Genomic DNA, 18801 nt, shown 5'->3' on the forward strand with positions numbered 1-18801 from the left:
GTCACGGTCGCCATGTGGCGTTCAGTCATAAGCATTGAAACACCTCCCTTTCAAGATTCCTAAATCAGCATATGTTCTTCATTCAAGTTTTTAACGATCGTTTAACAGACTAGCTGTATGTTCCAAAGAGTATCTCGGTCGAGAGGTCGGACTCGATTATCCGGAGTACCGTAATCCGGGGTAAAATTGATCAGCGGGGTAACATTGATCGGGAAGACTCATCTTGTTAAACGTTCAAATATAGATTTATTGATGAAGCATTTTCGAACCATGAATGGTGCCTCTCTTTCGTATATTCATAAGCTAATGATAATTAAGGTTTTTGCCAAAATTGCGTTTAGTTCATGCGCAAATTTGTCAACTTTTTGAAACAATGATTTCTATCATTTTCACTGACACTACCGAAAATTCATGTCTCACATGAGTTCTGCAGACGATGTGATCAAGGAAAATGCGGGTGTTACTAAAAATGGCATCGCCGAAAACGATTCCGTTGTCAAATCTTTCATAAGTTTATTCATTTAGGCAACATTAACTAAATACTATTACGAATGTAGAATTTCCTGAGGAAATTGCCTACTTTTAGGCGTACTACGCGGTTCGAGGTGTTTTTAATTTAGAAATAACTCAAAAAGTAAATGACTTGTAAGAGTTTGGTCTTCATATTCGGCTTCAGGGGCCCTGATTTTAGTAAGTAACGACATTTCCAATATAAGCGAACTTTGTTTACTTGGGTGATCAATGTTACCCCATATCAGCTGAATCAAAAAATCACTTAAAACATTTATTTAAACATGTTTAAATCTTTCGAAAAACAAAATAAAGTACATAGCTAGGAGCGGTGGGTGCCAGTACTTGTTTTAAAAATATGAAACTTGTAACATTTGTATTGTGAAATGTAAATTTTAAGAAAAACTAAAAAAAATGATCAATGTTACCCCGGATTACGGTATCAATTTTTTTTTCACTCCGGATAAACGAATCACTAAAATAAAAATAAAATGAAATCTGCGATAAAATAACTTAAATATTATAATAAATCTTCGAGCTGTTTAGTAGAATACCTATTACTAAATTCGGTTTTTCATCTACTTAAATATTATCTTTTTCCGTTGTTTTTTTTTTTAATTTATATGATGCAGTGGCGTAACCAGAAATTATTTCTAGGAACATTAGGGGTCTTGAGAAGAAAAATAAATTTTTGACCGGCATAAGTACACAAAAAAACCCTTTTTCATGTTGTATAATGCAATAATGAATTATCTCAAAATTATGCATAAAAACAAGAATTAAAAAAAAACATATTCCGGATAATCGAGTCTAAAATTCCGGATAATCGAATCCCGGATAATCGAGTCACCGGATAATCGAGTCTGACCTGTACATAGAAATTTTTTGAGTAAAGAAGAAGACATCCATCGATCAGACCAATCAACGGTGATCGGTATGTAAGTGGTATTTACTGTAGGATAGATGCAACATCTGCATAAAAACAGGTATGGTTTTCGCAGGTCTGTTATTCAACCCTCTGCTTACTTGGGTCTGGTGAGTACAAAGTACTGGGACATGGTGCAATGATTTATTGACCTGCATTGGAAGATTAGCATGTGATGCAAGTGATATTTGAGTATAGGATAGATGAACTGTACACGAATTTATGTGTGTGTGTGCTTGTACAGAGAACAATTCACTGTTTATTTATAGCACTTGGGGCTACGAGGAACCTGTCCCAAATAAGTCAATTTTATTTTCCCTCTATACTGTCAAATTTGGGTGTCAATGAGTGCTTCGGAAACCTCAAGCAAGACGGTTTGTTTTCGATAGCCGAACAGCTTTCGCGCGTTTTGATGGGCAGTGCTTCGGAAAGCCCAAGCAAGATGCTATGCTTTCGGGAAGCCAGGATTAATCGTGTGCAAGTGATTCGCGTTGTGCAAGTGTCAGAATGGAATACCAACTGGTGAGCTCGTTTCATGCTTACGATAACACCATTGACATGTACAGCCAATCTATGCAAAGCTAATCAAGGTAGCCAATTTCCTTGAAACGAGTCTACGGCCATGTTTGAGTGAGCGTTTTATATTTATGAAGTTTGACACGAAAATGTGCCAGTTGACTCTTCACTTTGGCATGGGGGGTTTTTCTCGGCCGAATTGTCTGAAGCTTTTCAATAAGAAGCACTTCAATACGACGCATATTGTGGCCAAATATGAGCTCAGTAGCTTTAAAAAAAAACCCGCTGCCGAAATAAAAAAAAAAGTGCCAAGAAAAGGATCTGTCTTCCTATAAGCGTCCAAAGTTTCCAAATTGGGTTCTAAAATTTTTAATGAAACCTTGTTTTTATTCAATAACACGAAAGAGCCTCTTACCGCAACTACTTTAGCAATTTTTCTCGCTCAAATAACGGCTATATCATGTTTAAACTTTAATTTAAAAATTAGGTCTATAGATGAACCTTGACACTTAAGATCATGTTTGACGTTCGCTTAGTCGACAAAAACACCACAGGGGTTTTAGTTTTAACACTGGGGTTGTTCCTATCTGACATTTCGGAAGGGACACGGAAAACAAAATACACCCAAAATTTGAGTTTAAGCCAAGGGGTGTGACAAAATCTAAAAAAATGTTTTTTGCGTTCAAACCAACGGAAAACATTAGAAAATTGAGTAAACATGTGTTATTGGCCTAAACTTAAGCGTTTGGCACTAAAATTGGGACATGGCTTTAGGACCCTATTTCACGTTTTTTCACCTTTTTACAATAACCTGTCCCCGCTGAGAATCATTTTCTTTTTAATTTTCTTATATTTTCTATTCTATTCTAAGTGCTTGCACAACCAATATTAAAAAGCATCCTGGAAATACTGGAATTTCTTCCAATATTTTCTTGTCAGCATTATTATATGCAGCATATCGGTAATATGACCCAAATATTAAAATGGCCAGGCCCACTGTGCAGACAGCGTTGCTAAGAATTTCAATGCACACTCCATGAGTTGCTCCTACTTCTCTTGGGATAGGACACAGGTATTTCTCCTATGTGCCCTGGCTCAAAGGCCTTGGTATAAGCGCCTTTCCTCGCTCTCTGGAAAGAAATGAAGACCCTCCCAATATGCAATAATCTAAGACAACCATGAAAAGTTTCGATGGAAAACACGGACATTTCAAGAGCGTATCATAACGAACTCACCAAATTATTCTTGTCGACTTTGCTATCGAACGAATACTTTGGTGACTTCCATTTCCATCTATCGTTTACAAAAATTGATCAGCATTTAAGAAGCGTTAGTTATAATAGTGAAACATATATGGCTCGAGAAGTGCACTGCCGTTACACGTATAATAATAGGCCTTTTCATGTGACAGGTCCGTCTATGCATTTGTTAACATCGGTAGAGGACCGGTGCATACACGAGGCTGTCATTTTCATAGAAGAAATGTCAAAGAGCTTCCCGATCAGCTGTTTTCGAACGTCATGTGAATAGGCCTATATGGTCCCATGTTCCAAAATATGCAACCGAGAGAAACGCGTTTAAAGATTTTAGCACATTCATGTGACGTATAAGTTAGGTATGTGATAAATCTAAATGAAATTCTTGCAATATGACATTTGGTCGAAAGGAAATTTGGTCGAATTGCTTAGGAACATTTATTTTGGTCGAATAACGTTTAGTTGAACGGATATTCGATTTATTATTTTTAAATGGTTTATTGAAATATCATTTGGTAAAATTGATGATTGTTTTCTAAGTTTTCCAAAGTTGGTAAGATTACGTATTCTTTTGTATAATCTGAATCATTAACTGTTGTTGAATAAAAAATGGGACATTTTATGTAGTCTTATTTTAAAAGTTCATACATCTTTTGATTTGTAATTTTAGTTATGCCAAAATCTAGGATGTCGATGATTATTCAAATAAACCTTTAAGAAGTAGTATTTTGTACATTGACTGTAATATTTAGCTCTAATAAATTTATTATTCTTTGGAAATATCATCATTCTTTGGAAAACTGCTCAACAAGTTTTTGTTTTATTACTCAAGTTTTCGTTGAAAAAAGGGGCCTTCCTTAGCCTAGTGGTCAGAGTCCACGGCTACAAAGCAAAGCCATGCTGAAGGTGGCTGGGTTCGATTCCCGGTCAGTCCAGGATCTTTTCGTAATGGAAATTTTCTTGACATCCTTGGGCATAGAGTATCATCGTACCTGCCACACGATATAAGAAAATGGTCACTTTGGCAAAGAAAGCTCTCAGTTAATAACTGTGGAAGTGATCATAAGAACACTTAATTCTCGCACCAACTTGCTTTGCAGCAACACGTGGAAAGTAAGAGCTGAGTCTTGGTTTGCTACCGCGAAGTCGATTTTGGTTGTGAAAAAGAAATCTGGATTGTATTTTCTTCCATCTTGGATGCTAGTGGTGAAAGTGTAAATATTATATCATAGTTTTCGCGTTTTTTTTTTAAATTCCGTTAGTTTAAGGCCCTCCAATTTATTAGCATAAGTGGTGTTGGTTAGATTAGTTAAGAATAAAGTGTACATAGTTGTTATAAGAGAAAAAGTGGTGTAAATAGTGGATGAACGGTGACGTCGACAATGGGATAGAAATCGAGGATTGCTCGATTTCGGAAGGTAAGACTTTTGACGAGAGAAATAAAAGAAAATTACATGAAAAAGACGATATTGACCCAAAAAGACTGCAAACAGAAATGGGACGAAAAAAAGAAAATGGCGGATTTGCGACAGGAATAAACACGACTGATGCCAATATGGCGGACACTGGAATCATTACGAACACAACTCATCAAACACGCACACAAAAGTTGATCAAATACACGACAAAAGACCTCACACAAACACAGACACATCCAACAAGAATGACACATACACAACAAGATAACTGCGATCCACATGATACCAGATCACAGAGGGACAACAACAAGAATGAAAAGGATGTTTTGAAACTGGACCAATGGGAGAAAAATAATGTACACACAGTATTTTTCATTGAACGGCAAAACAAAGATGAAAAATCAATCCACCCCATGTTGCTAACCAAGATCCTTCACAATGTCGGAGTTAAGCAATACAAAGAGCTCAAAAGTGCAGGTTATGGCAGATTTAGGATTACATTCCATAAACCGAAAGATGCTGAAGTATTGATTAACTTCAAGTTTAACATTTACATACCGAACATGCTAAAACAAACAATAGGAGTTGTCCGCAATGTACCACCTACGATCACAGATGAGGAGATAATCAATAACATTCAGGCAGGGAAGAAGAAGGTCTTCAAAGTTGAAAGAATCAATAAGATGAAGAAGATAGATGGAAACAATGTGCTAGTTCCGACATTTACCATAAAACTCTATGTTGAAGGACAGGAGCTTCCAGAAGAAGTATCGATATATGGAATAGTAGCAAAGGTCGATTTCTACATTTTCCCAGTGAAACAGTGTGTGAGATGTTGGAGGTTTGGGCACAGGATTAAGACATGCAGGAGTTCAAGGCCGAGATGCGTGGTATGTGGGTTGGATCACGAAAGCGATATTTGCTGGGATGCTCCAACTTGTGTACATTGCAATGGTAGCCGCAAAGCAAACGATAGGAATTGTCCGGAGAGAATAAGACAAGACATGATTCAACAAGCTATGGCAAGAGAAAAACTAACTTTCACTGAGGCAAACATAAAATTTCCCCGAAACAGATCAGTACAGGACAGACTACAACCAGCAATAAACTCACTACAGGAATTCCCAACCCTACCGTCGAACCCAAATCACGAAAAACAAAAGCAAAATAATACAGTAAATAAATACCAACAAAGCACAAATTTGAACAGCATTCAAAACACAAACATTGAAGAAATAGTAAACAGCGTCAAGACAGAATTAATTAAACAGCTAAATCTAGACACAATAATGGATAAAATCAAAACAATGCAGGAAACCATTTCGAATAACAACCAATTGAAACAATCAGGTAAGAAATCAAAAGATGCACAAACATTACTTACATAAATCATGAACGAAATGAAATCAATTTCAAACCCGGAAGTGACGGTAACACAGAAAAGTAATTCAAAACCAAAACAAAATGGACAGGTACAGAAATCTCAAGTTAATACAACATAACATAACCAGCATAAGACCACTGGAAACTCGTTACTTACTTACTTATTTGGCTTCACATCAATTATCTTGATAAAGCCTCGCCAACAATATTTCGCCAATTCCCTCGGTTCATGGCCGCTTCTCTCCATCCTCGACTGTGACCCACGCTCTCCAGGTCCTGGTGTACCTGGTCCATCCACCTAGCTCGCTGCGCCCCACGCCTTCTTGTTCCGACCGGATTCGTGGCGAACACCATCTTTACAGGGTTGTTGTCCGGCATTCTTGCAACATGCCCTGCCCAGCGTATCCTTCCAGCTTTAGCTACCTTCACGATACTGGGTTCGCCGTAGAGTTGAGCGAGCTCGTGGTTCATCCTTCGCCGCCACACGCCGTTCTCCTGCACGCCGCCGAAGATCGTCCTTAGCACTCGGCGTTCGAAAACCCCAAGAGCTTGCAAGTCCTCCTCGAGCATAGTCCACGCCTCATGCCCATAGAGGACTACCGGTCTTATGAGCGTTTTGTACATCGTGCATTTGGTGCGGGGGTGAATCTTTCTTGACCGCAGTTTCTTCTGGAGCCCATAGTAGGCACGACTTCCGCTGATGATGCGCCTTCGTATTTCCCGACTAACATTGTTGTCAGCCGTCAACAAGGATCCAAGGTAGACGAACTCGTCCACCACCTCGAAGGTATCCACGTCTATCGTAACACTGCTTCCTAGGCGGGCCCTGTCGCGCTCAGTTCCGCCAACCAGCATGTACTTTGTTTTCGACGCATTCACCATTAGCCCGACTCTTGTTGCTTCGCGTTTCAGGCGGGTGAACAAATCTGCCACCGTTTCAAATTTTCTCCCAATAATATCCATGTCGTCCGCGAAGCAAACAAATTGTCCGGATCTCGTAAAAATCGTGCCTCGACTGTTAAGTCCGGCTCTCCGCATGACACCTTCAAGCGCAATATTGAACAACAGGCACGAAAGTCCGTCGCCCTGTCGTAGTCCCCGCCGAGACTCGAACGAACTGGAGTGTTCGCCCGAGATCTTCACGCAGTTTTGCACACCGTCCATCGTTGCTCTGATCAATCTTGTGAGCTTCCCGGGAAAGCTGTTCTCGTCCATGATTTTCCATAGCTCTATGCGGTCGATACTATCGTATGCCGCCTTGAAATCGATGAACAAATGGTGCGTAGGGACCTGGTACTCACGGCATTTCTGGAGGATTTGCCGCACGGAAAAGATCTGGTCCGTTGTCGAGCGGCCGTCGATGAAACCTGCTTGATAACTTCCCACGAACTCGTTTGCTATAGGTGATAGACGACGGAAGAGAATCTGGGATAGCACTTTATAGGCGGCGTTTAGGATGGTGATTGCACGATAATTTTCACACTCCAGTTTGTCGCCCTTTTTGTAGATAGGGCATATAACGCCTTGCTTCCACTCCTCCGGTAGCTGTTCCGTTTCCCAGATTCTGACTATCAGCCGATGCAGACAAGCGGCCAACCTGTCCGGGCCCATCTTGATGAGTTCGGCGCCGATACCATCCTTGCCAGCGGCCTTGTTGTTCTTGAGCTGTTGAATGGCATCCTTAACTTCCCCCATCGTGGGAGCTGGTTGATTTCCGCTGTCCGCTGTGCTGACGTAGCCATCGCCTTCGCTGTCCTGACCTTCTGTGCCTGTGTTCTCTGCGCCATTCAGGTGTTCATCGTAGTGCTGCTTCCACCTTTCGATCACCTCGCGTCCGTCCGTCAAGATGCTCCCATCCTTATCCCGGCACATCTCAGCTCGCGGCACGAAGCCTTTGCGGGATGTGTTGAGCTTCTGATAGAACTTCCGCGTTTCTTGAGAACGGTACAGCAACTCCATCTCTTGGCATTCCACCTCTTCCAGGCGGCGCTTTTTGTCCCGGAATAGGCGGGTTTGCTGTTTCCGCTTCAGTCTGTATCGTTCCACGTTTTGCCGCGTACCATGCTGCAGCATTGCAGCCCGCGCTGCATTCTTCTCCTCTAAAACCTCCTGGCACTCCTCGTCGAACCAATCGTTTCTTGAGCTCCGTTCCACATATCCGACAACGCTTTCGGCAGCGTCGTTAATGGCTGCTTTGACTGTCCTCCAGCAGTCCTCAAGAGGGGCCCTATCGAGCTCGCCCTCATCCGGCAACGCTGCCTCAAGATGCTGCGCGTACGCATTGGCGACATCCGGTTGTTTCAGCCGCTCGAGATTGTACCGGGGCGGGCGTCGGTACCGTACATTGTTGATGACGGATAGTTTTGGGCGCAGTTTCACCATCACCAGGTAGTGGTCGGAGTCAATGTTGGCGCCACGATAGGTTCTGACGTCGGTTATGTCGGAGAAATGCCGTCCATCGATCAAAACGTGGTCGATTTGCGATTCTGTCTGCTGAGGTGATCTCCAGGTGTACCGATACGGGAGGCTGTGCTGGAAATAGGTGCTACGAATGGCCATGTTCTTGGAGGCGGCAAAATCTATCAGTCGTAGGCCGTTCTCGTTCGTCAGCCGGTGGGCGCTGAACTTTCCAATCGTCGGTCTGAACTCCTCCTCCTGGCCAACCTGAGCGTTCAAATCTCCTATGATGATCTTGACGTCGTGGCTTGGGCAGCGGTCGTACTCGCGTTCGAGCTGCGCGTAAAATGCGTCCTTGTCATCATCAGTGCTTCCGGAGTGTGGGCTATGCACGTTGATTATGCTGAAGTTAAAGAATCGGCCTTTGATTCTTAACTTGCACATTCGTTCATTGATCGGCCACCACCCGATCACGCGCCTTTGCATATCACCCATCACTATGAAAGCTGTTCCCAGCTCGCGTGTGTTGCCGCAGCTCTGGTAGATGGTATGATTACCTCTAAACGTTCGCACCAATGCTCCTGTCCAGCACACCTCCTGCAGCGCTACGATGTCGAAACCGCGGGTCTTCAGTACATCGGAGAGTATGCGAGTACTTCCAATGAAGTTGAGAGATTTGCAGTTCCACGTACCGAGTTTCCAATCGCTAGTCCATTTTCGTCGCTGTGGTCTTTGCCGATTGTTCCGGTCCGTATTCTCTCGTTGACGTTCCTGTGCTGATGTGTTTTTACGGTTGGCTTGCAGGGCCTGACACCAACCCCCTAGATTTCCGGAGGACCATTCCCCCTAAATGTTCGGAGGGCCATAGTGCGCAGTTTAGCTTAGAGTCCTTCTCTGGCACTCGGACGATGATCAGCCGCCCCTGACATGGGGAACAGACGCTGTTGTGAGCCGCTCCTAACGTGGAGTACAGACGCTCCAGGTTTGCAAAAGCAAACCCCCCCTTCCCTGTCAGCATACGACCAAAGTTCCCACCGGGGGTTGGTTACCCGATCTTCCCCAAGGTTACTCGTACCCCGGCCAGTACCACGAGGAGGTAGGGATAGGAGTTGCTGGGCAAGAGGCTAAGGACCGCACAAAGGGGTCTATTTTATTCCTGCAGGTACACGAGGTACCAACCACTGGAAACTCGTAAAATCCTTAAAAACTTCCTTAGTGGAAATAATATAGATATTGCTATTTTGCAAAAAAAAGGATGAAACCAAATGAGGATTTTAAATTCCCTGGTTACAATTTTATTAAATCACTAAGAATAAATGGATACGGAGGAGTTGGTTTGATATTGAAAAATGAAATAAAATATGAAGAAATTAAACTACCAAAACTAGAACCCATTGAAGCAATAGCAATTAAAACATTAAATACAATTACAGAAATGATAATAATATCGATTTACATACCACCTTTACCAATAAACAATAATGACATTAAAGAACCTTTGAAAAAACTCTTAGACTCAATAGAAAACTGGAATACAACTACAATTTTGGCAGGTGACTTTAACGCACATAGTAAAATTTGGAATAATAAACAACAAGACTGCGCAAGAGGAAAATTATTATCTAGCCTGATAGACATAACAAACCTGGTTATACTTAATGATGGAGCACCCACACTTATAAAATCGCCGAATACAACGCCTTCTACTATAGACTTAACAATAGTTACACCAGATATTGCAGGTAAAATAGAATGGAAAGTAATTGACGATGAAATGGAAAGTAATCACAAAATAATAGCAATTGATATTCAAAATACAGCTAAACAATACACAACAAATAAAGAAGTATTGAATAAAAAACAGGCAATTGAAAACATTAACAAAATAGTCCCAAACGAAATCCATAATCAGTATCAGATCTTAACTAGCTTAAAAGAACAAATTAAAAATGCTAAATTCAAACCTAAGAACAAAAAACAAACTCCAAAACCATGGTGGAATGATGAAATCAATAATTTATATAGAATTAAAAACCAACACTTAATTGAATACTTCAGAAATCAAACATACGAAAATTACTTAAAATTCAAAAAATCTAAAGCTAAACTTAAACAAACAATTCGCAGAGAATCAAGAAAAAGCTGGAATAAATTAATAGAGACAATAAATCCAGACATGGATCAAAGGAATTTATGGAATACAGTCAGGAGAATTAGTGGTGGTTTTCCAAGTAAAAACAATTTAGTATTATTGAATGATACAAACATGGCAAACTCATTTATGAATTTTAACTTTCCAGAAATAGTCACCGATTTAGAATTTACACCAACAACAACAGACGAAAAAATAATAATTACATACGCAGAAGTTTTGCAATTGATTAACTCTAAAAAGGATCACTCTAGCCCCGGAATAGACGAAATTTCATTTTACATGTTAAAAAACATCAATCCATTGTTATTAAGTAAAATAGTAGAATTGCTGAATATAGTTGTTAATAGCGGAGAAATCCCAGACGACTGGAGAGACATAAAAATCATACCTATCTTAAAACATTTGAAAAACCCAAATAATATTAACTCTTACAGGCCTCTTGCAATGCTTTGTGTAATTTTAAAGATAATCAACTTTGTAATTAAAAGGCACCTCAATTATTTTTTGGAACAAAACAATATTATACCGGATTATTCTTTTGGATTTAAAAAGAAAACTTCTGCTATAAATTGTGTTAACACATCAATCTCACACGTCCATAACGCAAAAAGAAATAAAAAAGTAGTAATTGCGACATTTCTAGACCTTTCTAAGGCTTTTGATAATGTTGATATAAAAATATTGCTAAAAAAAACTATCAGAACTTAAAGTCCCTACAGCTATTGTTAATTGGATTTACTACTATCTAAAGAAAAGAAATACAAAATTAATACTCAATGATGGAACAGTTTTGACAACAACTACCAACAAGGGACTGCCCCAAGGCTGTCCCCTATCCCCGATTTTATTCAATATTTACACAACGGAACTCCATAATTTAGCTGAAGACGATAAAATCTTATTTCAATTTGCCGATGATTTCACTGTTATGATAATAGCTGATAACCTGCAACTAGCCACAGAAAAGATGAACCTTTTTTTGTCTAAAATTGCTGAGAAACTTAACAACCTAGGTATGATAATCAATTCAGATAAATGTGCAACTATAATTTTTACTAATAAGTTCCATCCTAACACAAATATCTCAATTAACAATAATCCTATCGAAGTAAAGGCTTTCCATAAATTTTTAGATATCCAGATTGATCATAAACTAAACTATCAAACACACATTGACGCCACTGTAGTTAAAGCTAAAAAGAAGATAAACATTTTGAAAATGGTAGGAAAAAGAAAAAATGGAGCACATCCAGAAACAATGTTAAAAGTAGCTAAAGCTATAGTACAACCACATTTGGATTACGGACTATCGATATTTGCTAAAGCATCAAAAACAGTTTTTGCTAAACTAGAAACAGTACAACACTTATATATAAGAACCTGTATGAGATTTCTGAGATCGACTCCCAACCATGTGATACTAGCAGAAAGTGGCATATTACCCTTGAAGGAGAGGGCAGAATACTTAACGTTAAAAGAAATAATTAAAACATTATACTATCAAAACTCTCCATTGACTAAATTCATAAAATCTTTCATTACATCAGAAGATTTACCAACTCAATGTTCTTATTTAGAAAGGATAGCATCAATCAACAACTACCATTTAATTCAACTAGGACCTAAATTACCATTTGAAAAAACAACAAAATTAAAGGTTTTTACAGAGATCGATAATTTGAAGAAGAAAGAAACAACAATAGCTGTTCAAAGACAGATGACAATTGAACTAATATCACATAAATACAAAAACGATTACAAAATATTTACAGATGGTTCCAAAATAGATGGGAAAGCAGGATACGGCATTTATGATAGTAGAGAGAAAATATCATATAGTGGAAGATTAAAAACACAATTTACTAAATGAGTGCAGAAATATTTGCTATTTTGAAAGCAGTAGAATACTTAATAACAAAAAATGTAAAAAATGCGGTTATTTTAACAGATTCCAAAAGTGCTGCCATTCTTATTAAAAATAACACAACAAACGACAACTTTCTAGTTGGAAAACTGATTAGAGAAATAAACAAATCTCAGATAGAGAAGTTAACAATACAATGGATACCGGGACACTCAGGGTTAATAGGCAATGAAAGAGCAAATTTAGCAGCAAAATTAGGGACAAATAAACAGCAGATTGAAAATTATCCGTTAACTAAAGATGATTTAATTTTGAATTTAAAAATAGAAACAAAATGTTATTGGAATCAACGATATAAAATAATTTCAGAGGAAAAAGGTATTTATCACTACATCATTGATCAAAATGTTCGAAATAAGCCATGGTTTTCAGATTTCAAACTTTCAACACAACACACAATAACTATAAATCGACTAAGAATTGGACATTTGGCTACTAAAGACAGACTAAACGCATGGGGACTCGTTCCGAACGACAAATGTGAACACTGTAATGTTAAAGAAGATATCATCCACATTTTACACTACTGCTCCAAGTTTGACCATATTCGTCGCGAATATCCATTACTACAAAATAAGGAAGACTTAATAACCATTCTAGCTGGCACAAACTTTAAAAAAATCAAGGAAATAGCTAAATTTATTGGAGAAACTGGAACTAATGTTTGAGTTGGGGAACTGCGTTATGGTAATTTTTACTATGATGTGACGTTTACACAGTGCACCCGGCACTGAAATTGATGAAAAATTAGTTTGAAACGGTCGTTTAGTTAAGATAGTGACGAGTTGTAGTCACACATACAAGACTTGGTTGTTATGGACCAGCAGGTCTGCACCAAAATGCGAGAAAAAAAAAAGAACACTAAGCTGAAAAGCAGGCTCTGTCCCAGTGAGGACGTTATTGCCAAGAAGAATAAGAAGAAGAAGAAAGTCTGTATGGATCAATGCACGAGTTCACTATTTTGACGTTTGAGCGGTGCCGAATTCACTGGTTGCTATGATCACATAAATAACACGGCACCGCTAAAACGTCAAATAGTGAACTCGTGCATCGGTCCATTGTAATTTGATGTATGTTCACCTTGGAAAACTTTCATGGTTACTTCGTCCAGTGCTCCGCGACTGTTACTTTATGGATTCACATTCCACTGATCAAACTTCCAAAGATAACACTTCCTCTCTTTTCGCCACGCAGAAATAATTCCTACACCAACCGGCGGATGTCGCTGGAGAGTCCGCACGGTGGCCCCGGTCCCGTTGACCATTTGTCCGTGATGGGTAATGCAATCGCACCGGAACATAAGCCGAAGGTACCCACGATGAGCGAGCGGGATCTCACGCGAAGGCATCATCCGTGCTACACGCGCAACATGCCGTACTTTTCATAAGCAAGAAAAGGGGAAATCCGTTGCAGCAGTGTAAAATCTACTTTCTGGTATTGTGAATCTAAATATAGGCATTAAGTAGCAAAAGTACAAGAAGAATTTGATAAGGTTTAAAACATTTCGCCTGTATCGTGGCTTTGAGAACTATGTATATGTCAAAGTACCATTTGCGATCTAGTTTTTCAATTGTTTTAACTTGTTTTGTTTCTTTTTTCTTTATTTGAAAATATCAATAGTTTCCGCCGTAGCTATGTTACGTGTTAAACAGACTACCGAGTTATATCATATTAAATCTTCTCAAGATTGCTTTTTAAAATGTTATAATTCCGTAGTCTGATATCCGTAGCATTTCAGGATAGTTTCAGTTGTTTGTTGCATTTCTAATTTGATAACTGGAAATAAAAGTATTACATGTCATTTCGTATGTAACTAGCTAAAATGTGATTCAAAATAAAATTTGTTCTATTAATAGCCTTGCCTTTTTCTTCATGAGGTGTAATATCACAATCAGTTATTTTACACGGAAAAAGTCCGTTCTCGCTTTTCTTGTAGATGGGGGCATACTAATTCCGAGGCATCCAGGCTAATCTCCATCACTGAGCATGTTATAAGGGATGTCGATAGCTTGGTCGCAACTGAAGTTGGTAGAGCAAGGAGCAAACCAAGAGAATTAACAAAATTTTGTAGGCGAAGTTTCATCAAGATGCTTTATAAACTAGACGTAATATTCGTAGGTACTATCCGGGAAATTTCTTTCTCCAATCCATATACGACGCACATCAACTTTTTACATGTGTTTAAAATGTATTTCTTTGAAATTACGAATTAATAGTTCAGTTGGCTTATTGTAGTATTTTTGAGTTGTAACAGTTTGATATCATTTTCGATAAAACACCATCTAGTACAGTGCGCGGGTGTGTATGTGAACAGACAGGAGGTGTGTTCCATTTGATTATTATTATCATTTTCCGGTGATTTTTGCTGCTTCTGTGGTAGGTACATAGACTGCATGATGTGTCGTTAGTGTGCTACTGCAGCATATCAAGCTGTGGTGTTACAGTTTGGACATCTTTTCATCTATTCAGAAGAGGATGCTGATTACTCGGTTTGCTGGTTGATTTGCGTGCAAAACGAAAAAAAGAAGATATAAAAGAACCGAAAGTTGTTTAACAATTAATGAAGACTCATAAAGATGATAATAATAATAGCATGATATAAATTACTAAACGAAAAAGGTTTTGCTCTATCGTAAACTTAATAGAACGAACGATCAATCAGAATGATAACAACATAAATTGGTCCTACGATCGGGTAGTAGCTGTTTCAACGCTATCGGCATAATTTTTGGAGCACTGTGCTCACTTGGCCCAATGGCAAAGCACTCCTGGAAATACGCACGCCAGCTACTTCGGTTTCTTCTCTGCTTCCCTAGGTGTATATATCAGCACGCTCTCTTTGCTGTTGATCTCTGCTGAATTTGATTGCTAATTTAACATTAGAACTGAATCTAACTCTATCTATACGATATCTGCCTGCGGTTAGCGGTGATTTTTTGATAAAGATCTTTGCGCTTAGAATAGTGGTAGTATAGTACTAGTAGTAATTGTGTATCCTTGTATATGATAAATATATATAAATTTACTTAAAGATGCATTTATATCGAATATATAAATGATTCAATCACATTAAAACGCGACACATCATTGAGTAGCTTTCATTCTCCTCTGCTTCTCCACGGTAAGGATTGAAGGTGTCAGACACAACTAAGTGAACGCGTGTATTATTACTGTTTTTTATGCTTGTTTCCACAAGGTTGGTAAAACTGCTTCGCCCTTTTCTCTCACCGTCTCCGAGTATCGTGTTAATTATATATAAATCACCGAGGGTGTATCTTTGCTTTTTTAGTTTCTTTTATTTTACACGAGAAATCGCAACTGCAAAGCGGAGTTTCAATAAAACAGATTTTTATAATTTGGAAATCAAACGCCAATCAACCGAATATATCTATTTACATACAAAAGAAGTGGAATGAAAAGTTGTATACAGAAATACAGCTCCGTTCGTCAATTTCATTGATCGTGCGTGCACACTTCTTAGGGATTTTCGCTTGGTTGCGATATTGGTTGGCTATATAGTATCTCTTCTTTTTATATCACTGGTCCAAATCAGAATTTGGTACAGGCTAGTTGTTGTCGGGTGTTGTTAGTCTCCTTACTCTTAATAATGTGCGGGGGGTGGCAACCATCTAAACGAATCCGAAATTTTTCGTTTTTATCGCCAGTAGCAGCTTATGCCGGAGGACCGCCTTGCTCGAGTAGAGGGGGATGTACAGTCGGGAGATGCAGGTGTTTGCCGTTGGGAGATGGGCGTCGTCAGCGGGTCTGATCGTTACCGATGGCATCGGTTGGAAGCCATCCTCGGAGGCCGGTAGGGCAGGCGAACCGGTCCAGAAGTAGACCTAACAATTGGAAAAAGGACGAACGGTAAGTAAATCTTTGATTAGGCTTGCAGCGCTGGTAGACACCGAGTATCTTAAGAATAGGAACTTTAGAAACTTTATGCTTGAAAACAGAGACTAGAAAGAGTCGAACAGGAATCAAAAAGAGAAGAAACTGGAACAAAAAATATACCACATAGGACTCTTTAACGGTCTTCTAAAAAACTTTCCTCTATAAATTTAATTTGGATTTTTTTAAGGTTAACCCAAGTAAATAGGTACTATGGATTTCTTCAAGAATTCCAAGGTTTCATGCTGATAGGCTATGTATAACGGTGCATAATCCACTATGGCTATAACTGGCGTATGGCCAAAACCGGTGCTTCTACCATACCTTCCATAAAAAATAGATATTTTGAGACTTGATCAAGTCTCTAAAAAGAGATCTGCTGCCAGCCATGAGCTTGCGTCATTTTTGTAAAAAGAAACTTACCAAATCTTGCCGCTCCAGGTTGCTCATCTTTTCCACGACGCTCCAGAGCCATCGTTTGAACTTCAACAACTTATCGCTGCTTTCGTTCGATTCATCATTGAACGAAGTGTATGAGATCAGTGTACCAACGTGAATATCGCCGACGCCATTCAACAGCAGCCGCAGATCCTCAGCCGTCAGTTGATCCAGTGCCGTATCCGGTAGCACATCGAACACACCCGACCGGATAGCCTTCGGGGGAGATAAATGTCAATTATCAAGATACATCAGTTAAAAATACAACACTTACATCCAATGCCTTCTCCTGCGTCTTGATCATACGATACTCGGCGTACTTCCGAACGTAATCGAACACATTGGTTTCGTTCACCTGAATGTCTCGGCCTCCGGGCACAATCTCCACCGAACCGGAACCTTCCTCCGGGATAAGATCGATACTGTGGATGAAAAGAAAGAAAGAAAGATAAATACAGTGCCTCCACAGCACCATAGTCGCCGGATACTTACACAAAGTTCAGTTCCAAGCTCTGCAGAATGCTGATACCGCTCTTGGTGTGCGAATCCTTGACCAGTTGACGGAGCGAATCGTAAACGACCGGATCGAAGAAAGCCAAATCGTGGAAGCGGATGTGGCGGCCGAGAATGTGTTTCAGCACGTGTCGTTGCAGGAACAGTGGGAATAGCTCGTTTTGCAGTAAGCACAGTCCAATCAATCTGTGGGAGGAATTTTATAGACATTGACATTAAAATGTTCATTTGCAATACTAATGTTATGTGTTGTTACGTCACTTCCCGGATTTTAATGTATTTCGTGATTTCTTGGAATTAAACATACCATTCCCGGACAGACCGTTTTCTAGGAAAATAAAATGTTGATAGCTTTCGATAGAATCGAGCATTTTGTGGTAGGAAGCCAACAAGAAAGAACATCCAATGTATACACCATGAAAGATACGTTGTTTTAGCATCACCTCGTTTGGCATAATGTCACACAGCATAAAGTCGATTTGAATAATGTCATCTGGCATAGATCTTATAACATTGAAAAACATAATCAAATTCCGTGAGCGTTAGCGTAGTTACGCTGCATTTCGTAGATTAACATAGCATAGCATAAATAGCATAGACTGGCTGTACATGTCAATGGTTGCTACTCCGTGATTGATCGGAACTGGTAAGAATTGCACTCAAATCCAAATGAAAAAAGGATGGGACTTTCCGCTCACTCTCGAAGTGCACATCAGTTCTCATATTATTGATAAATAACTGCACCTGTCAAGTCTTTACAATCACAAGGGAAATGGTGTTTGTTAGTGAGCGAAGAAAATGACCTGGTAGTCACCTTTGGTCAGTGATGCGATCCATGGATAATGAGGACCTAGTTTTGAATTGTTGCATCGCTATGAAGAGATATTGGTCGAAGATAAAAAAAAGTACGTCGGCATTCATAATGTCGCAATATTCAAAGGTTGTTCTTAGTACTGACAAAAAAAGAAAAGTATGTGTATATTTAAATTGTATAAAACAGGAATAAAGCTTCATGCCGAAACTTGTAGTAACGAACCATCCAATAATTTGTTTGAAAATTACATAAACGCAATATTGCCTTTGTTATCATACGCATGAAACGAGCTCACCATTTTCTAATCCATTTCTCTGAACACGAACATCTCTTCGTACTCGCATTACACGATACGATTGATCTTGATTCCGTAGCCCGCCCAAAAAAATCAGAACCAAAGACACATACTCCTGACTAGATCCGTATTTTTTCGCACACGTACAACGCGAACCGAACACGATTGGTCTTGATTTAGTCACAAGCCCGAAAAGAGCATGCAACAGAACCAAAACACCATACACTACTCAGTATAATAGGTAAAATTGACATACCGTCAGAGCACCAGTACCCGCTCATGTACCAGTAGCCCGCTCACGAGTTAAAAAAGTAAGGTTGCTTGAGTAAATACAAAACAAAATGCTCACTAGACTGATGCAAATTT

General features: G+C 39.3%; 2 protein-coding genes across 19 annotated transcripts in view; one reads left to right on the forward strand and one right to left on the reverse strand.

Moving 5' to 3' along the window:
- The window catches only part of LOC5567272, a 286367-nt gene extending 272425 nt beyond the window's left edge, over positions 1–13942 (forward strand). For 10 of the 12 annotated variants that reach the window (XM_021850247.1, XM_021850248.1, XM_021850252.1 and 7 more), the window contains one exon: positions 13679–13942. In XM_021850247.1, coding sequence (XP_021705939.1) covers positions 13679–13871 — 193 coding nt within the window. In that variant the 3' untranslated portion in view covers positions 13872–13942. The remainder of the gene's footprint in view (positions 1–13678) is intronic. The other 2 variants (XM_021850256.1, XM_021850255.1) reach the window with 2 other exon arrangements.
- Positions 13943–14649: 707 nt separating this feature from the next.
- Positions 14650–18801, reverse strand: part of LOC5567277 (E3 ubiquitin-protein ligase hyd) — a 78548-nt gene continuing 74396 nt past the window's right edge. For all 7 annotated transcript variants that reach the window (XM_021850241.1, XM_021850243.1, XM_021850244.1 and 4 more), the window contains 4 exons: positions 17306–17512; positions 17088–17235; positions 16799–17029; positions 14650–16326 (listed from right to left, as the gene is read on the reverse strand). In XM_021850241.1, coding sequence (XP_021705933.1) covers positions 16114–16326; positions 16799–17029; positions 17088–17235; positions 17306–17512 — 799 coding nt within the window. In that variant the 3' untranslated portion in view covers positions 14650–16113. The remainder of the gene's footprint in view (positions 16327–16798; positions 17030–17087; positions 17236–17305; positions 17513–18801) is intronic.

This window comes from Aedes aegypti, chromosome 3 (genome assembly GCF_002204515.2).
Source record: "Aedes aegypti strain LVP_AGWG chromosome 3, AaegL5.0 Primary Assembly, whole genome shotgun sequence".
Classification (NCBI taxonomy): domain Eukaryota; kingdom Metazoa; phylum Arthropoda; class Insecta; order Diptera; family Culicidae; genus Aedes; species Aedes aegypti.